The sequence below is a fragment of the Juglans regia genome, chromosome 7 (genome assembly GCF_001411555.2).
Source record: "Juglans regia cultivar Chandler chromosome 7, Walnut 2.0, whole genome shotgun sequence".
Classification (NCBI taxonomy): domain Eukaryota; kingdom Viridiplantae; phylum Streptophyta; class Magnoliopsida; order Fagales; family Juglandaceae; genus Juglans; species Juglans regia.
The window spans coordinates 25,681,544-25,706,232 of record NC_049907.1 but is presented as its reverse complement, the minus strand read 5'-3'; the positions used below and the strand labels follow the sequence as shown (position 1 = coordinate 25,706,232).

The window sequence follows — 24,689 nt, the reverse complement described above, 5'->3', positions numbered from 1 at the left end:
ACTTCACAGTTATATGTAAAATTACTCTAAGCGTATTGCCCAGTTTGGATTAAAAAAAGTCTCCAACTCATACTAACTCATTTGATCTAATCATTACAACTTTCCTAAATTTTTACAAAAAATATAATAAACAATTCAATTTTTTCAAATTTCAAAATAATAATAATATTAAAAAATAATATTATAATAATATTTTATTCAACTTTCAACTTTCATCTCAAGTCACTACTCACCTTAATGACAATGACTTCAACAATCCATTTCACTTGTCTATATAAATATCGAATGACCATAATACCTTAATTTTGAATTAGAAAATGAAGTGAATCCTATTCTTCCTTTACGAGTTCAAAGATCATATTGAACGCATCAAACGTATCAAATAATTTTGCCGCACACAATCTTCTTTCTATCCATTCGGCCCTGTTCATTCAAGGGCATACCCAATCTAACTTGATCTTTGAGAAACATGTCCTTCCTATTTCTATCCAACTTACCCTGACCTCCTTTTAACACTTCCTCTACGTTCGAACTTTGCCCGCTGGACCATTCCATCTGCGCCATTAACTAAAGATTTGACAATTCCATTTCGACTTTGGTAAATTTTTAAAGATTTATATGCTTATGGGTAAATGAACATTTCTCAATCATCAAGAAATATATTGAAGTGCTGGCTTTATATGTAGACAAATTGAAGTTTGCGAAGGATTTGATGTATCTTACATTTTCAAATCAAAATGAAAAACACAAAACTTCAATATATTTTATGTTTTTGAAACCTCTGAGTATTACACCCTCCATCGGTCAACTTATGGTATTTGGGACACCAGATATTGTCATTAAACAATCTGAGTCCACAAGCATGTAACGAGAGTGCAATGCCAAACCACAACTGTATTCAAGTATATGTATCAAAGTCTTCAATCTTCCCTAGAGCACTGAAAGAACTACTATTAATCATGGCAGATCAGAAAAATTACTACAAAACTGAATTGTAGGAGTATCAGAAATTTGTACTTATTAACCTCAATAATTATGAGTTGAGGGAGACTTTGACCTCAATGGAGGAGTCTGTTAGAACGATTTCCTTTGAATTCTCAGCTTTTGGGTGATTAAGAGTATCCAATTTTACCCTCACATGCAGAGGTTTAATGAAGATGAGGTCTCTCAAATCTCTGTTTGATTTTAACAAAATACGAATGAATGAATCTCTTTCTGCTTTTCCAGTTCTATCTGGGTTCAAAATATCCAGTATCCTTGCTGCATATTTCTCCTGATCGTCATCTCCTAAATCTGGTTTTTTAAGTTTCAGATACAATGCAGCACAAATAATAACCTGTGCGATAATTATTAAAGAGAATAGTTAGTACTAATTGGACATAATGGAGCCTAGGTGAAGAAAACATTTATGATGTATGACCTCAAAACTGTGACAATTTATATTGAAATGATAGTCAATTAAAGTTCCATATAAAGGTAAATCAAGATGCTTATTTATACTTGATCAGTTTTTGCCGTTTGAGAAGATGGTGAAAGAGATGAAGACTAGGGAATGATTAGAAGGTTTTGGAGTTAAAATAGCTTTCTGAGATGGCATATTGTTTTCCCCATTCTATATCTTCTTGATTACCGTAATTCAGGTTTCTTCCTTAGTGTAATAAAAAATTTCCCAGGACTTGTATTGACAGCACAGCTTCAAAATTCTGATGCTTCTAACAATGAAACAAGCAAATAAATACAAAAAAAGAAAAAAAAAAGAAAAAGAAAAAGAACAATCATACCTCACTTGTTCCAGGACTTGTATTGACAGCACAGTTAATGTGAACTCTCTCATCTTGAAACTTACTATCCATAGCAGTATCATTATCTTCCACAGTCAATTCTGGTTCAGGTGTTAAAAAGGCGAGACTATCCAATTCGTCATACCACTGTTGGGCAACACCAACCTGCATGCATCCAAAAGCTGAACTCTAAGCATCTCAAAGCATTGACAAACAAACTTCATGTGGAATATTTAAGAAAATAAGAAATACTGGAGTGTTAAGAACCTACCTTCTCTGAGGATCCTGCTTCAATCTCTACTACTGAGACTTCAGCAGCAGCTCCTCTTGCCCAGCGCCAGATACATCCTTCTTGTAATGGTTCTACTAGCTTTGTATCCACAGGGATATCCACGTTTAACTGTATGTCAATCCTACCTGTAACAGGCGGCATACTTCTAAGGTCACTAAAGCTGATTAAACTAAATAGCACACCACGGGCATATTCTGGATGCAAATTCCAAATTTTGACAGGTTACAAATAACTGGAAAGCAGATGCTCATTTGTATGTAAGGATCTTTAGCTCCCACACTTGTTTTTATCCTCTTTTCATCAACTTTTGTGAACTAGGTATGTGAGCAGCATGATCAAAGTTCTCAAACACACTGCCCAGCAAAAGGTAAACATCTAGACTTCAAAATGCAAAACATCACGTCCTGTGAAATACTTGTCTCTTATTTTCTTCTTTGTTTTAAGTTTTTTCCCATTAAGAACCCCAACAAAAACCACAACCGAATTTTGAAGAAAAAAGAGTGCAACCTTGTTTAAGGTCAATCTTGTTGAAGACTGTGACTATGGTCGGTAGAATAAGCAAGCAAATTACGTTTCATTTACCCTTCCTACAACTAAATTAATGCAATGACAGTGTGCCCCGTTGCATATTCAAAAATTGGCCATCACCAATGTCTGTCTAGGAAATGCAGCAAAAAGTTACAATGTTTAGCAAAAAGGCACTACTTTCCTAGCTGAGCAACGCAATAAAGATGAGAAGAGGTAGATACAGTATTAAAGAAATAGGACGTTAATAACCATTGAAAAGCTTACTGATAAAAAAAAAAACCATTGAAAAGCTTGAAATTGAACATAGATCTCAGTTCAAGAGACCCAATAAAGACATCAGGTCCAACATCATATAATGAAATTAATTCCAAAATTTTGAGGCTTGGGTCTTCATTGTATTTTTTCTAATAACATTTTTTAAGTGCATTTTGTCTAACAACTTCTCTTTTTGGGTTTAGCAATTGACACAATTTAACTCACTTGTAATTCCTCCAGTTTATGATTTTACCAAGTATTGCGATGGCACATCCAACAAATACATATTGAGAATTAAATTTCCAGCATTACATTTATTTTACTGGTGTGAAGATAAGGCTTTCAAAGTTGTATCAGATTGCACATGATCAAGATGCTTTGGTGGCAGAGCTATGGGATTGCTCTAGTGGTTCTACGCAGTGGAATGTTAGTTTCTTCAGAGTAGCTCAGAATTAGGAGATGGATGCAATTTCAGAACAATTCATCTTATGTCGGATAAGATGATTTGGACTCTATCCGGGAGTGCAATATTCTCTGTTCGGTCTTTTGCAAGGCTATTACAAGGCAGTATTCTATCCCTTTCCCTTGGAAAGGTATCTAGAAGAGTAAGATGCCCCTTAAGGTTGCTTTCTTTTGCTGGACTGCTTCCCTCGGGAAAACCATCACCATAAATAACTTAAGGACGCGAAGGATTATTATTGTTGATTGGTGTTGTATTTGTAAGAGTAGTGGTGATTCTCTGGACCATTTATTACTTCATTGTGAGGTGGCTATGGCCATATGGGGTGATATTTTCAGCAGATTGGACTTGCATGGGTCATGCCTGGGAGGGCAGTGGATCTCCTTGCCAGCTGGAGAGGTTGTTAGGGTAATCCCCAAATCACAGCAGAATGGAAGATGGTCCTCCCCCTTATGTCTGATGTGGTGCATTTGGATGGAGCAGAATGGGCAGAGTTTTGAAGAGAGGGAACATTCTTTGGAAGAACACACAAGATTCTTTTACAGTACTTTATTCTTATGGGCCTCTATTATTGGTTTCAATGGAGCTAGTTTTCATGATTTTCTTATTTCTATTTCAAACGCCTAACGCCTCCTTATGTAGGTGTTTCCTCTTGTATACTTGGCCTATGCCAATTCTTTTGATTCAATAAAATCTTATTTGACCTTAAAATAATTATCTTATGTATCAAATTGCCTACAATTGCATAACTGATGACATTATATGCTTTTATATTGCAATGGATGCCATATATACTTAAAGCAATCCTGAGATAGTAAAAAATGACCAAGTCTCTAATTAATAATTTCAGAAAGGTCCTCCCTACTTGCTATTATATAATAATTTTTGCATTTGACAACCAAAGTCAGACACATTATGGTGGTGTGATGGTGCCATACGTGCAAGTGGAATGGGGAATTCGTGATCATCTTTTAGTCCACCATGAGATAGCTACCACGTTATGGCAACTGGCTTTTTAGTCTTTTTGGGCTAAATTGGGTGGTGCTTAGATGAGTGGTAGATCTGTTGTCATGATGGAAGGGGTGGTTAGATAGTCATCATGGTGAGACATTGAGGAAAATCATCATATGGTTTATTGATGTGTGCATAGGGTGAGAAAGAAATGACCGAAGTTCCAAAGACACCTCAAGGACCACTGAAGACCTTGAAGCCCTTTTACTAGTATATAAAAACATAACAAGTCACTTGGAAACTGCCTAGGCAATTGGTGGGGCCATCCTTTCGACGACTAAAATGAACATATCCAACTGAATCTAAAATACCTGGCAACAAGCTGAAACATTGAAGATGATCAATCTGTGCTCCCCAAAGTCCACCACTGTCAAAGCAGCCAGAAAAAATGGGGAAAGGATTGAGGTCAGAAGAAAGTCTGTGCACTGCCATCACATAGCAAGATATTGGTTAAAACAATAAAAATTAAGGTCAGAACCATATCTGCTGCATCATTTGTAAAATAAACACAACTGAACCCAAACTCCAATTAGGGGCTCATTTCAATTTATTTGTTTATTTAATGATGAGGAACCTCAAAAAGCAAGGTCTGAGTCAGACCTGTCCTGGGGAGTAAACCCCAAATACAAGACCTCACCCACTAGAACCATGCATTAGGTAATCTAGAACTCTTGGTGCAGAATCAAACCGAAGATGTCTGAGTCTACAACACATCCCAAGCTCGTCCTTTGATCACCAAGCTGAACCCTAATGGGTTCAATATTAAATAGGCCCAACAATTTAAATTTAAGAAGGCATACTTACGTTGTATAAACTCTCTCCAATGGTGAGCACAACCAATAAGGTAAACCAAGGATCCCAAAATTTGAAAACTGGATGTTTGAAAAGACACCTGATTCCCTATCAATTTTCAGGATCCTCTGTCCAACTTGAGAAACACACAACATGAAATGAGAACTGCACACCACCCACATGATAACTCAAATAAAAAGGAAGATGGTAATCGTCCAAAAAAAAAAAAAGTTGATACCTGTGTCACATATGACTATGTGATTCTGCAAGGTTGTAGATGAAGATATGAGACCAGCATATGGAAGCCCCTCTGGTGTTGAGGAAGTATCAACCTGTGCTTGTAACGCATCACATGGCATCTGTTCCAAAATGGATATTTTCTTCATTATCCACTGTCCACCGGTCTCCAAAATATTTGTAAATCCTTAATTTAATTTTCACAAGTCAATATTAGACTAAGAAGTAAACGCTTAATAAACAAAAAAAAAGTGACTAAAAACTAATTGGAAACCTTTTACAACTTCTTTGATCTTCCCTGAAGCCATATCCATGATCCATAGAGTATCAAAGCTGCAAACATATCCAATTTGTTAAACCAACCGCTAAACATTACTTAAGATTATCTGCTAGGATTACTTGTATAAAAAAAACAAAGATTATCTGCTAGCATCAAGACACTGAAGCATTACTATCAGCGCTCAAGATTATCTGCTAGTACTACTTGTAAAAAAATAAATAAAGATTATCTGCCAGCATTGTGCCATAATCTCAATTATTTGGGCTTCAGAACTTAACTTGCTGGATTGAGATCCTCTCCATTTCACTTGAAACGGATAGTATCCATTAAGTGCAAAACATTAGGTGTGTCATTTTGTTTCTAAGGATTAGATTGACAAGTAAAATGACCAAAACACCCCATGTTTTGCAAAAATGAATATGATCCATTTTAAGTGAAATGGAAAAAATCTTTATCCAACTTTGGCATGCTTTTTATTTTTAAATTAATGACCTTTCTCACAAGGTATACTTGTGAGTTGAGAGAACAGAATACAAGATGGCATACATTTTTGGGACAGCAATAGTTTGCACAACTTTGAAAGGACTGAGATATCTTTAAGGTTATACACATTTCGAGTTTTGTAACTGTTGTATTAAAATTTTCAAACATGTACTCCTCTGTTGCAACTAGTAAAGCAGCCTCAAACAAAATTGAGCAATGCAATATTCTTTTCCTCATTACTACCACCCTATTTATGGATATCAACAAAGATAATAATATCTCCTCATAGCCCTCATTCCCATGTCAAAAAATCTGTTTCACTGTTGCGCCCGGTTGAACAGGCACCCAGTACTGCAGAAACATGAGTACATACAGTGCTGCACAGAATTTCCAAACATGGATACGTGGAAAGCTGCATGCTTAGAAAACATAAGGACTCTGTCCTTTTCCTTCACCAGACTCAAGAGGACAGAACTAGAAAGCATTGAAATGAGAAAACCTCAATAATGGGGTTTTTTGACATATGCCAATATTGATGATGGGCGAATACTGGGAAATGATATAACAATGACAAATAAATAGGTTATATTTCCATTTTCTTTAATTTGGACAGTCTGCCCAGACGGGAAAAAACTTGCAGTCTGAAAATAGCTGACCCCAAACACACTGCTCCCAACCTGACTTCCATCTAAATATAATAAATCGCATAGAGAAAAAGGATCCATGACTTTTGCATGATTTGAACTTGAGAACCACCTCTAATAAATGTGAAGATGTAGAAAACCTTGATTAACACCTAAATTTTTTAACACTCGCATAATGGCTTGGGGACATGCTAATAGATTGTGAGGACATTGTGCAAACATATGTTGAGTCCTACCACAGAACATGACATGTATTAGGTTGATCCAGTTAGATTAAAGATACAAAGAGCGATAATAGTGATAGTCCTTTTGGGTATCATAGAGGAAGCCGTTCTTTTATAGTGCCTTGACCACATGGTGTTATCAGGTCAATTGCAATACCACATTTCACAACTTATGGATGTGCTAGCTACATCTGCAATTATTATTTTTTAATTATGTGGAATCTCAAAGACTGTACAAATGTAACATATTTTACCTGGTCATACTCCAAACCCATATAATGCTCCCACATCACACGGATCAGGTAAATCATCGACTCTTGACCAATAGGATGTGGGCCCTAGAACTAGTTCGCACCAAGGATCAAACCTTAGACCTAGAGGGAGCATACCCCAAGACCAAGATCCTTACCACTTGTGCCAACCCTTACAAGTGCACATCTATGTGATATTCCAAACTCCTTTTTATCCTCTTATACATTCTAGATCGATCTAGTATATACTTGACTTTGGACTTGTTACATCCATGTCTTGACATTCTTCCTTGTGGGGTGGGGTATCATAACTTGCATTTCTCTAAGCATCACAATCAAGCATAACTTCCAAGGCAAGACAACTTGGATATATATAGCCTGTACTCAGCATGGGGTTCATTTCGCAGGGCTTTTTATGGATTCTTCCGGGGTGCTTTTGCTTTAAAATCAGAAGCTAACCACACCCTATTTCATAAATCAAGCTTCTCACTTCTTGTGAACTGGTTTAAACTTTCTTCGCAGTTTTTAGAAGCAGCACTTGTGTTGCTAAGGGACCTGTGGCTGTAAATATTATTAAAAGCCACAGAATTACAAAATTGGCCTTTAGACAAGCCTAGGATATCGACACCAACTCAACAGCATGAACCCAGAACTCAAGATCAAGCTTACCTAAAGGTGTAAGAGTAATTATCAATAAATATCAAAGAAGAGGGAGTACAAAATGTCAAGTTAAAGAGACATGTAACAAAAAAAAAAAAAATCGAAAGATTTTTCATCCGACCATTTAACATTATATTAGATCTGTGATAAAAATATATTTTTTTTCCTTGCAATACATGTACATTTTTTCCTCAATAAACAAATTTATTTAAGGGTTTAGCAGCCACATATTAACATTCCATAATAATGAAATACACGGGAAACCAATGATTACCAAAAAAGTACCCAATATATGCACATATAATGAAAGTGACTTTACCTCTTATAAAAAAAAAAACAGATAATGAAAGTGACTAAAGATAAACAAAAATGAAAATGCATCCCATAAGAGAAAATCCTTTTGATATCATGGGAGTAAAATGAGTAATATCATAGTAAATAAGGATCAAACAAACAATCTGCAAATACTACCAATAAGGTGCATATCTTGAAGCACATATCTTACAGAAATGTTAAGTGGAGCGAAATTCAACACAAGTAACAAACGATTACAGTATACTTTTTTTTTTTGATAAGTAAAACGATTACAGTATACTTTATAAGGTATAATTAAAATAACCGTGTTCTTACCTACGGTTTATGATTAAAAAACTATCATCTATTGATTTCATTAGATGCCAAGGGAACATCAGGGAATTGGAATCAAATTCTTCGGATTTTGTATCAACTCTTCTTCCCAGACCCAGCATGTCCATGATCCAGGTCCATGAGGAATTACCCTTCTTATCATTGTTGCTTGTTGGATAGAGTGTCTCTAAAACTCGACTTCCCAAATCAGCTCTCCTGATGGCATGGTTCTATGTAAATAGGGATCGACAAGAATAAAATGGTTAGTGAGAAAACTGCATAAAAAATAGTAATCTCTAACAGAATACAACCCCCATTCCACCCTTCCCCCTCGTATCATCAAGAAGAAAAAAGGAGGGTCACAAGAAGTACAACAGGAATGGAGAAAAAAGAACTCATCAACAGGATGGGAAACAAAGTACACAACACATAAGATTTAAGAGGATATTGGCTGTACAAACAACTGCAGCAGATAAGAGTGCTTAAAGTTTAGACAGCAAGGAAAAGGAGGCAAGAGGTCAAAGTTCTGATTGGCACGATATGCCCATTTCCAACTTAGTTTTTCTTTTTATTTGCACTACGTTTGTAAAAGATGGGGTGACTGCTGGGGACTCCAACTCACTCCGCTGTCATTTTCTGTTTTTTAAAAATAGTATTATCTTGCATATAATATTTAGTTAAGAATGTATACCTCTGAATCCACAAAATACAGGCAATCCTCAACAGCATGATAAAACGAAGCTGCAGGACGGACCAACTTGGCAGTCTCAAATTTTCCATCCTCAAAACCAGGGGAGGAACCAATCTGACACAAAACAATAATTCTCAATCCACATTTTCATTTTTCCTTTCATTTGATATCAGAACAAACCACAATGAAAGATATAAATTAAGCAAGATATGAGTTGAAAAATAGGTGCAAAAGAAATTTTTCTCAAAACAGAAACTAATAAAGAGGGCTAGAACTGCCGAAAGCTGATATTCTAAAAAAAACCCTTTCTGTAATCCAACCAGAAAACTACCATTCTTTTTTCTATGAAACAGACAAAAAAAACTCTATATTAACATGCACTTTTTCAACACTAGATGGGCATATAAATAACCAGACAGATGAATTCAGTGATCATTACTACATCAAACGGATAAACCTTTTACCAATAATGACGTCCTTGAGGGGAAAGATGACATCTCATGTTAATTAAGAGAAGAACCTATATGGAGACATTTTTGGATAAATAAGCTTAAGGGAAGGAAGGAAAAAAAAAAGGACGGAATAAAAGAAACAATCTAACTGTGTCAGGTAACTTAGAAATGGAAAAAGAGAGAACCAAGTGAAGACTATGTATGTACTTAGGAACTAGGGCAGCTTATAGAAAACAGTCATAAGATTTTAGCACAAGTCATGGTAGAACTGCCTGAAAAAGGGGGGCAAGCCTTCGGAGTGCATTACTGCAGAAAGCTACCTATTGTCATGTTGCCACTTCAAAGAAGCACATTTGTGAGGAGCATTGTTATGAGGGAGGGAAAGCACAACTGAAAAACCACTTCACAGAGGCGCTCCCATCTTGCCCCTGATGCCATTGGTCATAAAACTGGGAGGGAATGTGCCATATTAGAGTAGGATGATCAGAGATGTCAGTCAATTACAAAAGACCCCATCTCTCTCTACTACATACAAGTGTTTGCTGGCCAAACAATTGCCAGATAATTAGCCCTGGGTTTGTTCATACAAAATATCTGAAGGTTAGGAATGCTTCCAGATCACCAACTGGACCTTTCTAATAAAAAAAGTCCAGATAAGAACGTCAACCTTTGGGAGACACTTTTGTCCTCCAATGCAACATCCTGAATCAAAATTTTGCGAATTAAATCAAATAATCTTACTGGCATTACCAGCATCTTGAAATCTCTACTACCATTTAGTCAGCCAACATCTTGAATAAAGTAAGTGGCTGATGTCTATATTTAAATAATAGTAAAGGAGGCTAATAAAATCAAAGCATTAAGTGTCTATGTATTCCACTTGAGATAGGCAGCTCTACCTCAGAAATTCCCACACATCCTTTTCCATGGTAGCTCCCATGAAAGAACATAAGTACAGAATTAATGAAAAGAACAATCATACATGATGTTCAGGTATTGCTTGCACGAAATCACTTATGCACGCTTCTGTCTCTCTTTACATTTGTTTCCCAAATACATTTATTATTTGTTATTCCGTGACAAAATCATAGGGTAAGTTACCTGTGTGTTTTTTTTTTTTTTTTCCCGAAAAATGTCTTCATCCTAAATCTTGTCATCCCTAGTCACCCAGCTAATGTGCCATATTTTAAGTGTCTTTTCATTTAAGCTACTTAAATGTGCCACATCAGCCAGTATGACTGAGAATGATAAAATCAAGGATGAAGAGTAGCATTGCTCTCCTTCTCTGTGTGTGGATTGGGTATTTATTTCACAATCTTTGTAAGAAACTACCACACAACCAGCAAATGGACTTGAAGCCAAATTGCATTTTCCCATGAACTCTATAATAGATTTCTATACATACACAGTCAAGAATCTTTCCATTCCCATTAAAGACAATAATCCGATGGTGATTGGTGTCTGAAAGGAAGAGGCGATTGCCACTCTCATCTGCAGAGATGCACCCTGTAAAAAATGATGGCAATTTTGAGAAAACTACATACTATTCTATTGCACCATGAAGAGCCAGTAAAGATCATACACCATAAGAAACTTAACAAAAAAAAAATGTACATGAAATGAACCAATTTTCATTAATTACAATGTTTTCAAGATTTGGTATCGATGTGGTCTTGATTAAAAAAAGAACTGGAGTTCATAAATCTCCCTGAAGATGAAAATCATGTCAAACAGATCAAATAACAGGCATCTAGTTGATCCTCAATTATGTTTAGCAATAGTTTGAAGTTTTGAACCCCAACAATTACAGCACCTACACTTCGTGAGTAGAGATCAATTCAACAAAAATCAATAATAAATGCAAAATGTCATCGGAAAACTCTTCATTGTGATAGATGGTTTGGCATAGCACACAAAGTTTTGCCTCCTAAATGAATAGACAAGCACAAGCACACACTGCCCACCATTTCAAACGAAAAGAAAAGGCAAGCCATATTAATAGGTATGGCACACTTCAATAATCACAACTTATACCTACCACATTTCCTAAAATATACAGAAAAACGTGAATGAAATTGGGCTACCATGTATGGTTATTGACATAATTGTCAAAATTCTTTCCAGCCTCCTAATGGCCTGCCCTTATGGCATAGGTCATGGCAGACAGACAGAATGCACACACGTATATGTCTATAAAAATATGTTGAACCAAGTCTTGTACAATAAATGTTATATTATTACAAATAAACATAGCTCAATAGATTGGTGACATCTAGAAACCTAAGGTACAACAAAATAAACATGGTTCAATAGATTGGTTGGACTTATTTTCAATGCCAATATGTGTTGGACAACAACAGGTTTTCATGAGCTAAGAGAGAGTCCATAGAATCCAAATTTTAATGTATGTAGAAATTAGGTAGAGGTCAATCATGATATAGGAGCAATGCTTCCCTTAATATTGGTAAGGAAACAAATCCATGTTATGCTTATTTCCAGAATTCCTCATAATGAAGAGAAACTTAAGAGTCAAAGCTACCACAGATAATTTTTTATATGAACTCTAGGTGTTGATAGTTAAAAAGATTTATTGCAGACAGAAAAGTTATTTGTCATAACCCAACATGGTTGATTAATAACCAACGTGTGCGAAAATTCCAGTCAAAGTTCCTTCACTTAAAGCTTAAGAAACAAGGCTTTAATGTGTTCCAATAATTAATGATTAAAAAATCTTCTAGGAGGTAAAGATTTGATGACAGATACACAATTTTTTCAAAACTCTAGTCATCATTCATTATGCAATTTTAAGATCTAGAGGAAAGCTAGATTAGCACTTCTCTTGCAATGGTACATAGCAGCAGAACCAGTGCCCCTAATGGTTTGTCATCAGTTCAATTGCTAAAAAGTTTGCAAAATTACAAAAAGATTTCATGTAGATGGTATTGGGAATAAATTCAAAAATCATTTATCATTGATACCATTTGCCATGATTGAAGGACGCCCAAAACACATTTATGTGATATTTTTCTATGAATAAAAAAATGATATTTCAAAAGAACTAATCAGAAAATTGGGTTCCTTGTAATCACTTATAAACCCCGTTGACCTATTATTCATACACAAGGAATATGGCACTTACCAAATGTGCAACACATTAAAAATCCATCCAGAACATCACCTATATGGTATGAGTTGTTGAAGAGCATCGAGTGTGTGAGAACCTTTTCTTCATTGCGTTTATTTTAAGATAAGGGATGGTAATAATGTGTGATTATGGCATGATATTTAGCATGTGACATTGCTTCAAAGGATAGGATTTCACACCAATTTGCAATTGTTGTAGATAGTGAATGTTCAATTGCATGGCAGTCAGGAATGTCAGGTAAAGGAGCTCGATGTAAGAATATTATATCTGCGAGATATTTGCAATGTTGGATTGTAAATTGATTTCCTTTCTCATTTTTTGAGTCTTTATACTCTAAAGTCTAATATTCCATCTAATGTAGTGAAAGACAATGTCCCAACCCTCTCCACAGGAACCCTTGGAATCTAATTGGCTCACTCCCGTTGCACAGGTTCAATATGGTGGTTTTGCACCCCAGGGAGGCCACACGTTCTCTAATGTCCGTCAGCCTAGTGCACTCCTCTATAACTTGTAGGAACAGTAGGTCCTTGTAAATTAATCATCCGTCAGTTCCTAAACAAACAAAACAATGGGGTTGCAAAATAACTCATAGCAACTTCTGCTTGTAACTGCTGAAGCAATGAAACTGGTAATGAGCAATTAATAACTTTTCGTATATACAGCTACATCTCATCATTCCGTAGAATTTTGACATGTGGGTATCCAAAACAGAAAGCAGTGTCATCAATCAAAGTTCAGAGCTCAAATCTTCAAAAAAATCAGAAATTATCATAGAGAAATATAAAGATTTATATTTTTTCCTCCAATTTTAAGTAAGGCAATGATACGATAAGAGGCAGGAGTGGGGCAGAACCTGGGATACAAAATCTAAATCATGAAGACATTCAACCACCCAAATTTTTCATAATACCTCAAATAGAAGATGCAACCAAATGGCAAGCCAACAAAAGCTATGCATGCGAAACCCAATTACCTGGGAAGTTAAGCAGCAAATTCCGTGAAAAAGAACATAAATACGGTTCCTTAGTGACCTCAGCATGCCTGGACCACGTGCTTTTCACGTTATGGACCAACCTAGACTTGTCTTTTTCAGTACCTACCTCCTCAACAGCTGCATAGGAGCACCAAAAGAGAGAATGAAATTGAATATTACATGATTATGTATTGTCACCAGAAGTTTAAAAAAAAACATTTGATAGGTAAATTAAATAAAAAGTTGAAAGTTTTAAGAGAAAAGAAAAAAAAAATCAGAAGTTTAAAACAATTACTAATGGGTAAAAAAGACGAAAAAGAAAGGGACAGACACTAATGACTTCAATATTCAAATTCTCTCTCTCTCTCTCTCTCCCCCCTTTTATTTGTTGTAGAGTAAAGATTGATTGAAAAAGTCAAAAGAAAAAACAACCAGAAGTTTAAAGCAATTACTAATGGGTAAAAAAGACGAAAAAGAAAGGGACAGACACGAATGACTTCGATATACAAATTCTCTCTCTCTCTCCCAATATTTGTTGATGAGTAAAGATTGATTGAAAAAGTCAAAAGGTGGCGGAACCGGGAACAGAGAATGTAAACATCCCAAGCGTAAAGTAAAAGAAATAAAAGAAGCAAATCAAATTTCAAAAGTGGCATATACATATACATATTCACAATCATTTATTTTCTTTAAATAAATCACATAGTTATTATGTGGATGTTTCTGATTAAATTGTAGGATAAATAACAATATACCACCCAGTGGTATAGCCTAATATATTTTTCCCTCTGTTCTCTGAAAAGTGTAATTGAACCTACTTGAACTTTAGACTAAGATAAAACCATAACATTTTGCATCAAAACTAACAGATCAGTTATGCATCAGAAGCACATGACTAATGAACCACGAATAGAAAAACTAGAGTCATATCATCATCCACGCACACAACATTATACATATGTTTTTCTCTTTTTTCTTCTAAAATTTGACTAAAGGCATGAAACACATAGAGATCAAGATGGTTTTTCCCAAGTACATGGCGTACGGGAAACATCTAGTAAGATAATGTAAAAGAGATAAATTTAAAGAAAAAAAAACTTGAAATAGAACCACCAAAATGAGCGCTAATCCGATAAAGGTTTTTAGAAGCAATCCTTATGATCTGCCACCGTCTTTTCCTTATACTAAAAACTAAGGTTGTTCCTTTCTCTCCAAATACACCACAACATGCTACTTGGGATCATCTGCCAAATGGTTCATTTTGTGGAAAACTCAGCCTCTATTTCAAACAAAACAAAATTTTCACCACGCTGCTGGGAACCACAAAATTTAAGCCTAACAAACCAACTATAGCCCTCCAAAGAGTGGTAGCCATCTCACATTCTAAGAAGCAGAAAACGAGATCGAAAAATCATGAGCATTAGCTCCGTTAAGCACTAAAGCAGAAAATCAAATCAGTAATTGTGCACAAAAAAAAAAAAATCGTAGTTCCTCCAAAGTGCGCTCCTTATCATTAAGGTATCAATCATTCATTTCCATCCAAATACACTACATAAGACACAAAGCCCAAAGGGACTATCTTCCAAACCTCATCCACATGAGAACAACCATGAATCCCGTTCCAATTAGCTAGAAGGTCTACCACTCTCAAAGGCATAACCCAAGCCAAACCGATTCTACAAAAGATGCCATCCCACAATGCCCTTGCCACCTCACAACACCCTTGCCAAGGGGAGTAACAAGTTTACAATTCGATCATATTATAGCTGTTGACATTCCAGAGTTGTTTTCCTTTTCCTTGGAGGTGAATTTGGAGGTCTCACGGGCCTCCAAAGTTGCTTTTTTCATATGGACTGCTTCTCTTGAGAAAATTTTGACGACGGATAATTTGAGGAAGTACGGTTTCATTGTTATGAACTGGTGTTATATATGCATGAGGATATTTTGAGTATTTAAAAAAGACGAGGAAATCATGTTCCTAATACCATACGTGTTTTTAAATTCTTGTAGATATTAATATATTCATTATATAAATATATTTACAAAGACCCAAGTTTAGTTGAAAAGGTTTGTACATAAAGTTATAAGTTATAATATAAATAATATATTTTGTCAAAATTATATAATATGTGAACAAGTTCGAACTCGCTTGAAAAATAAAGAAGCTATTTGTATATAGAATATAATTCAATGATAAGCTCAAGTTCAAATAAAAATGATGAGAACAAAGTTTCACCACTCACTATTTGCTCGAAAGCGACTCGTTTACACCCTTATAGAGACTAGACACACAAAACACTCTGCCCCCACCCCTATTAAAGTAGCTTTTCATTGATAATGCAGGATAAAAATGCAATTGGTTCCTTTCAAGCAAATGGAAATAAAATCTTACTGGAAACTTTATACATATATAAAGACACCAATGCTAGCATAGACAAAATATCAGCACTGTTGCAAGAGCATAAGTGGAAACATGAATACCTTTGTTAAGAATTCCAATATCATGGCCCTTCTCATGGTAAAATACATGACTCCTAGAATCTTTGAATAGAATGTAACATGGCACATTTGCCACCTGCATACATCAACAAAACGTTAATTTTAATGAGAACAACTATTAACAGCACTAAAACATATGCAGAACCATAAAGAACCCCACACACACGGAGAAAATTGTTTTTTGATAGGTCACACAGAGAAAATTAACAAAGAAATGATGAAAACAATAGACTACTCATTTACCATATTAGAGTTGTTTATGTTAATGCATTACTTTTACCTGGGAATATTTTGAACACATACCAAAATCATTATAAATCAACAAATATAGTTGTCAAATGAAGCACAATTCACAACTTTAGCATACAACAAGTGTTGGATATGTAACAAGGATGGTCCATAACTACTACCACTTGGTTGCTTCAAGTAAAATACACAATAAATGTTGTGGAAGAAATGAAATAAATAAAACCTATTGAATCACTTTTCCATAATTTCTTTGTCTCAACTCTTACCTGTCCTTGGCTTGACTTCATAGGGCTAGCCTATCCTTAAAACCTTTTAAAAATGTATCCCAATTGATCTAATAAGATTCATATGAATAATAATAAATAACATATCCTACTGGCTAGAGGCTACTAGCAATAGTGTGTATTCAAGCATTACAAGCAATGTAATTAACAAGAATAAATAGAGCATACTTCTTGAAATATTACATGCATGGCATAACTTCATAACATTACAATATCTGCCATTTCATCACAACACATGGCCAGTAGAAAAGTTGAACTGGAACAAGTTAGTGATCCCAAGACTCTTTAATGCATAATGAAGCCTACACTTTTTGTAGACAAAAGTCTCAATATAGTTTTAAGGTTAAACAGAAAATTTAAAGCTCACCTCAGGAAACATCTTGTTTGACAATAAAATAGGAAATGTGATGTATTCATTCATTATTAGCTGAACTACATGACTTCGATCAACAGAGGAAAAAACTGAACTGCCACACTGGAAACCCATTATATGGAGCTGAGGGAACCTACAACATTGGCAGGAGGGGATGGGGAAGAGGAAGTTTAGAATAACGAAATCATTTATCGTAAGTGAAAAGAAACAACTATTGAACATTATTCTACCTTTGCTGAAGTGACTTTGCTTGTTCTAGCATCCAGGAAGAATTGGAGCCATTTATCGAACCATCGAGGAACTGTCCAGCAAGAACCAATAAGGTTGCACCCGTCTTGAAGGAGTCCTTGTTTTCCCTGAATGTATTTAGCCAACAATGACAGGGTCCTGCCCAATAATATGTCAAGCAATTGAATAAGTGAGCGAAGCAAGAAAAGGCATATACCGGAACTAAACTATATATATGATACAGACATACTTGGTATGTTTGGTTATGAAAAATTTTAAGAATATTTTAGATTTTTTTTAGATGTGTTCTTTATTGGATTTTGGAAAAGGAGGGTAAATTTTGATTTGTTTTTTTTTTTAAATAAGTTTTATATTGGAGTTTGTGAAAGTGGGTAGGTGGAGTTGAAAAGCCGTTTGAATATAATTTTTTTTTGTTTTGGAGTTTGTAAAAGATGTTTTGATATTTGTGTTTGGGGAATCATTGGCGGAAAAGTTGAAAAGTTGAAATATAATTTTTTTTTCTTTGAGATTTCAAGATGTTTGGTTTGGAATTTTCAAATCTTTCAAAAAACTTTACAAAATTTTGAAAAATATTTGTAACTAAACATACCCAAAAAATTTTCTTAGAGATGTTTTACCAAAACTACATACCACCACAAATGATCTGGCTACTCTATGAAACCAAAAACATTACGGCAATTAAACCTAGTGAAACGTACTCTGTTTCTTCCTAGCAACCAGTCCCCCAGTGGGAAAAAAAAAAAAAAAAAAAAGAGAGAGAAAAGAAAAAGAAAAGAAAAGAAAAAAGTCTCCTTGTATCTTCTTATCCTAACATCAAGAAATATTGACATGGTACATTGAGAAAGGAAATATGTTACTTATCAAAAAAAGAGAAAAGAAAGAAAGGAAATATTTGTTGATGAATAGTAACATTGTCATAATTAGCTTTGTTGGACTGGATGGTATTTATGTAGTTGTAATTGTTCTATTCTAGTATAAATAATATGCTCAGGAGATTGGGAACTATAATTTTGGGTCCTTTCTTTCTGTCAGTTGTTATCTCTCTTGTCTTCCCACATGTCTCACCTTCTCTACTTCTTCGTCTATTTTTTCAACTATATGTAGGTAAACTACACAAAATGCTCTACACCTCTTCCACTCAGCAAATCTATTCTCTACTCAAATACTTTAATACATTATGTGCCTGCCATGAAAGATGACCCAAGTGGCAACCTAATATGTCATTAGCAAAGACCCCAAACTAAAATCTATAAATGTATCCACCCGCAATTGCTGATAGTAGCAACTTTCTAACAACATCCATAACAAAAATGAACAAAATGTTGACTTTCGATCTCCATATCCATAGTGTTTGTTCACTGAATTGGAGAATTTGAATGTGAAAATACACTTAAGCCATCCTTGTCATCAATTGCAAAAAACCACACCTAACATATATATCATCAAATAACACCAATTAACTGGGTCATAGCTTTTTAGTTTTCATTTTGCAAGTTCAACTTGTAATCCTGCTTCTAATCCCACCATGCAAACATTTTTTGGCAATTAGAAATTAGGCAAAATTTCCCTTCCTCCAACAAAGGCATTTTGAGTATCAACTACCAAATTTCCCACCACTGTCCTTAACCGGTTTGCCAACACCTTTAGGCAGTAATTTACAGAAACTATATTGATGAATGAGGAAAACAATGAATGTTTGGTCAGGAATTCAGTGGCTTCTCAAACTTATACGAGTAAAAACTAAGGCCTCGTTTGGTTACATGGATGAGATAGGATGAGATGAGATGAGATGAAAGTTAAAAGTTGAATAAAATATTGTTAGAATATATATATATATATATATATATATGAGTTCTTCTATATAGCATCCATTGTAGCGGTGCACACACTAAGGGTAGGTTTGGGGGGTGAGATGAGAATTTTGTGTTTTGTTTTGAAGTTTAAAATATTAAGTTTTAATATTATTATTGTATTGGGATTTGAAAAAGGTGTATTGAGATTTAAAAAAGTTGAATTGTTTATTATATTTTGTATGGGGATTTGAAAAATGTGTAATGATGATATGAGATGAGATGAGAATTTTGTGTTTTGTTTGATGTCCCAAACCTGCCCTAAGTGGATGCTTCTGGTCCATTTTTTTTTTTTTTTGGTTTTGCACCAGACGGCTTCTCTCTTCGTCTCTCTCTCATCTCAACTCTCTCTCTCATCATCTCTCTCTCTCTCTCCTAGACTCTCTCTCATAAGATCGACTCTCTCTCTCATCGTCTCTCTCTCCTCGGCTCTCTCTCTCATCTCCGCTCTCTCTCATCTCGAGCTCTCTCACTCATCTCAGTCTCTCCCATCGTCACTCCGCTCTCTCTCATCTCGAGCTCTCTCACTCATCTCAGTCTCTCCCATCGTCACTCTCTCTCTCATCTCGAGCTCTCTCATCCATCTCGGTCTCTCTCATCGTCACTCTCTCTCTCTCTCTCTCTCTCTCATCTCGGTCCTCTCTCTCATCTCCTCTCTCTCTCTATCATCATCTCTCTCATCTCCGCTCTCTCTCTCATCGTCACTCTCTCACATCTCGGTCTCTCTCTCTCATTAGCTCTCTCAATCTATAGTAATTTCGAATTTGAGAGATGAATGTTGTAGGGTGTTTTTCGTCATTTTACTTATGTCACGTAGGGTGTGCAGTGGCTGCTCCCACTACAGTGGTTTCTCCCCCGAGTTTTTCTATATATATATATATATATATATATTTTTTTAGATTTGAAAAAGTTGAATTGTTTTTTGTATTTTGTTTGGGAGTTTGGGAAAGTTGAATTGATTAGATGATATGAGATGGTTTGTAAAAACAAATCAGGCCTAAGAGAAAAGAATGCAGGCGTCTGCCAAATTTTTAATGACTTGCTCTAGTTGAGGTAAAACATAAGAATCATGGAAACTAATTCAAAGATCTTGAAATTTTAATTGTTCAAATATCCAAGTAAAAGTAGCAATGACAATTATCATACACTATCACTCTGAATTTCACTTGACAAGCTTAGAATTGTGCATATTTGGTCCATAAATAGCAATGGCAATGAACAAAAAAGGCTGATGTATTAGTGAGAAAAAATACACTAAGTATAGAAAGCACAATGATTCATCCAAGCATGAAAGAGCTACTAATAAAACTGCATGGCTCATCAAAATTAAGAATCAGCCCAACACTGATAAAAGGATTCAACCCCATTCTGCAGATATGCAAAACAACAGCACTACCATGCTAGATATGGAAGGGAAAATCATATAAAACTAACCATCCCTAGTAAAAAAAAATCTCCATACTTTACAAGAAAAATTGAAAAACTGAGAAGATATAATATTTTTTCCATGAACAACAATCCTTACATTACTGAAGTGGAAAAAGGAAATATATCATAGGAAACAAATTCAATACCTTCAATCTCATCTAAAGTGGAGTTGATGAAGGACAAAAAATCACTTTCAGGGTTACACTTATGTGATACTTCTGTTATCGATTGATAACCTGAAAGAAGACTGTGCGTCATAAGTTAGGAGAGTTGTCGAAGTTGCAATGCCCCAAAAAGAAAGTTCATCATTCATGAACATAAATGATGCATTTCACTGAAATATAATGGAATATGATGGTGATAGATTTTGTATCTCACTTCCATGACCATTGTTAGGGACATACAGTTTTTGCATTATTTGCATTATTAGATAAACCATGCAACATCCACATATGTTATGTAGAAGAAAATATCCATAACATTGAAATAAACGATATAGAACAATGTACAGATGAGATTTAATTACCGTTTAGCATGACAATCAGTCTCTACAATCTTTTTGTCGATTCTCCTTGAAGAATTAGGCAAAGGTATAACAGTCAAACCCGACAGGTCCATAACTTTTCTAGATTGTTGATAAAAACCACCTAGCAAACAGAAAGCACAATAAAAATACGAACAAATTGAATACCTAATACAAAATTAAAGGACTAAGGCCCCGTTTGGTTTCACAGATGGTCTCAACCCATCTCAGTCCATCTCATCTCATTTGATCTCAACATTCAAACACCATTTAAACACAAACACTATTCAATTTCAAATTTCAAATTTTTAACTTTTTCATCTAATCATACCTAATCATTACAACTTTCCCAAACTTCCAAACAAAACACAAAAGACAATTCAACTTTTTCAAATCCCAAAACAAAATAATATTCTAACAATATTTTAACTTTATAATATTTTTATTCAATTTTTTTTCTCTCCTTTCCCAAAACCCCATAAAACATCTTAACACAAACCATTTCACTACTATTCACAAATTTCTCATCTCATCTCATCTCATCTGTGTAACCAAACAAGACCTAAATCTGATGTTGTTTCTACTGCAACACAATAGAGCCCCTAAATGGCCTCATGGCCCCTACTCATGAGTCATGACAGTATAAGGCCTACACCTATCAAAAAAATTCAAGAAATTAATGAATGAGATTAAAAAAAATAATGAAAGGGGTTAATGTATTGATAAAGCATTCAATGAAAATCACTACAATTGATTAGAATTATTATCTCAATACATGCAGGACAATTTTGGCTTCAGGAGCTAATCAGTTAGGCCAGAAGAGTATCCTCATTAATATATCTAAGAGGAAAGTTTCTTGAGGGCCTATGCACCCCCGGGATTAGTCGGGATACTGTTCTTAGACACTTGGTGCCAATAAATAAATAAATAAAAAATCTAAGAGGAAAGTACAGTTGTGATTAAGTGAACATTTGTTTCGGATTATTTTTTGGTTATTGGATAACTGATTAAATGAAAAAAAAATACTGAATTACTGATGAACGGCAGAGTGCATTTAGAGAACACATACTATTGTGCTTTCTTTTTGCATTGATATCTTAAAAGTGAGGTGCAAGATATTCGTAATCTAATTGCTACGAGGCAAAAAAAATCAGCAATACTACTAAAAACGGTGCAATAATTTCAGATATAACCAATCATGGAAAAATATTTTTTTGTTAAAGTAGCTTTAGACCAATTTTAACTTGGTCAACCAAACATAATAAGAGACAACCAAACATATTAATCATCATCCTTTTGGCCATCATCCTTCATCATCATCGCTTGATGTGGCATCAAATGTAATGTGAGGATACTTTAAGACATAGCCTACGGAAGCAATTTTTTGACATACCAGCACACCACTGAGGTCCCCGCTGAAATTGGTAAGGATACAAACATGGCCTTTGCTTGAGATTATTCCAAGTTGAGGAAAGAAGAAGTTGCAGAGGTTTCATGGTTCAGCTCTCGGGCACGTTGAATTGGAGAAAGGAGCGTGTTCGGTTTCTTGAGCAAAATCTTCAAGACTGCTGAGAGAATGAAACTTTTCAGATCTTATAGAAAAGGTAAATGGTACACAGTAGTCATTAGACTATCAGGGGCATCATTTGACATGCAGAGCCAGACCATTAGTTACAAAAATCTTTCCTGAAAAAAGCATATTACTGAGTGCAGTGCAAGCTCCTTAGAATTTAAATTCTTCCCCTCTCAACCAAAGAAGACCAAGCCCTAACTATGACAAACCATTCACTTGATCTGATAGGAAATCTCTTTAACAAATCCAGCCGCACCAGTTTATGAGAAGATGAGCTTTAGTTCAAATAGCGCCACTCCCAGCTCTCCCATATGAAACGGAGAGTAAAGTAAAGAACCAAATATAAAAATGGACAGGCATTCACTAGGCTCAGACTCAAAATATAAAAAATTCACAAAACACGAACTGAGTCGGGCATTTATTCAAACATGTTGCAAACAAGACCCAGTTCCTCCGCCAGATTGCTGGCCGTTGATACAACCCGTGACTTGGCAAGCACAGACTTTTCTGCGAAATGGATATTTGATATCATATACATAAAAATAATAATCTCCGTATTCAAGCATGGTATGGCAAGAAAATGTTCTCATTATGTTTCGTAATGATTGCTCGATGCCCAAGTTGCAACAATGGACTTGAGACTTGAACTTCTATTAAATGGTCATAGCCAATGATCACCATAGGAGAATAAGAAGAACATGGATGAAAGCTGGAGTGAAACTATGCCAGAGGAAAGAAGATCGACCGTAACTAGCAGAAACTCCATTTAAAGATGGACGTAGAGAACAAAAGAAGAAAAGTATAATGAAAGTACCTGAGAGAGAGAGAGAGATTGCTGATGATTCTGCTGAACAGTTGCTGAAGGTGCTCTCTGTTTCTGTCTGATCAAGACATATAATTCGTTGTAAGCCCGCTCGTCTAGTTTATAGTCATGCATTCAAATCCTATGTCGGGCGACAAAATCATCACATATGCAAGTGTGAAATGGCCTACGTAAATTACAAAGGATTATGCTAGTTCTACCGACGTCCCAACCGATAATCTGACCGATAAGTTCAATTTCAATGTTTTTTCTTTTTCTTTTAAATATTTTTTTAAAAATAATATTATATACAGTTGTAGAGTACACAAATACCGTATAGTCGCTTTAAAAAAAATTGAGATCTACTATTAAAATTTTTTTTAATATGGAACATGTTTTACTTCTGTACACAAGTATTTCTCTTTTTTAAAATCTTTAAATATTTTTTTTATAAAAAATACATAAATTCAATAATATTCAATTCTTTAATTACTAAGAATTTTTTTTTTTTAAAAAAAGCATCGGACAAAAGCATCGGTACTTAATCGGTTCAAAAAGCAGTATTCAATTACAAAACAGCATACTACACTGGGGTGGAAGAATCATCCATTAAAAAAGACTCCACTTAACGAAAATCTTTTTTCAGTGAGATATACTTTTTTATAAAAGGCATATGTAAAATTTCTCTATTACTTTCATCTAGCATTAATAAATAAATAAATAAATATATATATATATATATAGTGATACTCATGATGGGCTGACATGGCAAAGTCAGGAAATGCCACCTCAATCAGTTTACAATAAGCTAGCTATTTTATTTAACCAAGAGATCGTCCCCAGTTCTCACCAATAAGTGTAAAATTACTTTTTTATTTTATATGTTTTTTTCAAGCATTTTTTAAAATCACTTTAAATATTTTGTTAAAAAAATTACAAATTCATTAAAAAACATTTCATTAACCATTAAGTTAAAAAAACGAATCGATGGAATCTCTCGGGACAAATAATCGGTGGCTTAAGCATTTTCCTTTATTTAATTTATTTTAAAACAAAGCTTGTCTCATGTATTT

The 24,689-nt window shown here is 34.9% G+C and overlaps 1 protein-coding gene across 4 annotated transcripts; it reads right to left on the bottom strand.

The window, feature by feature from the left end:
* Window positions 1–699: 699 nt before the first annotated feature.
* On the bottom strand, window positions 700–23,812 carry LOC108987302. 4 transcript variants are annotated; one of them, XM_035691737.1, is made up of 18 exons: window positions 23,629–23,812; window positions 22,635–22,809; window positions 21,245–21,365; window positions 20,865–20,965; window positions 17,422–17,578; window positions 17,186–17,324; window positions 16,268–16,361; window positions 13,787–13,924; window positions 11,074–11,174; window positions 9,217–9,330; window positions 8,529–8,755; window positions 5,631–5,689; window positions 5,358–5,543; window positions 5,132–5,255; window positions 4,639–4,694; window positions 2,053–2,198; window positions 1,782–1,946; window positions 700–1,336 (listed from the first exon to the last, which is right to left on the bottom strand). In XM_035691737.1, the coding sequence occupies exons 2-18, from the start codon at window positions 22,735–22,737 to the stop codon at window positions 1,034–1,036; spliced, it is 2,334 nt and encodes a 777-aa protein (XP_035547630.1). In that variant the 5' UTR covers window positions 22,738–22,809; window positions 23,629–23,812; the 3' UTR covers window positions 700–1,033. The 4 variants fall into 4 exon arrangements, with proteins under 4 accessions (XP_035547630.1, XP_018815735.1, XP_035547631.1 ...); XM_018960190.2 differs by having other exon boundaries at window positions 22,635–22,806; XM_035691738.1 differs by lacking the exon at window positions 23,629–23,812 and adding an exon at window positions 22,907–23,298 and having other exon boundaries at window positions 22,635–22,806.
* Window positions 23,813–24,689: the final 877 nt, after the last annotated feature.

Coding starts and splice junctions, on each gene's coding strand:
- LOC108987302 (XM_035691737.1), bottom strand. CDS start 22,737: ATGAAACCTCTGCAACTTCTTCTTTCCTCAACTTGGAATAATCTCAAG. Junction 20,966..21,244: donor ACTGATTGTCATGCTAAACG/GTAATTAAATCT, acceptor TATGACGCACAG/TCTTCTTTCAGGTTATCAAT. Junction 5,544..5,630: donor GATCAAAGAAGTTGTAAAAG/GTTTCCAATTAG, acceptor AATTAAATTAAG/GATTTACAAATATTTTGGAG.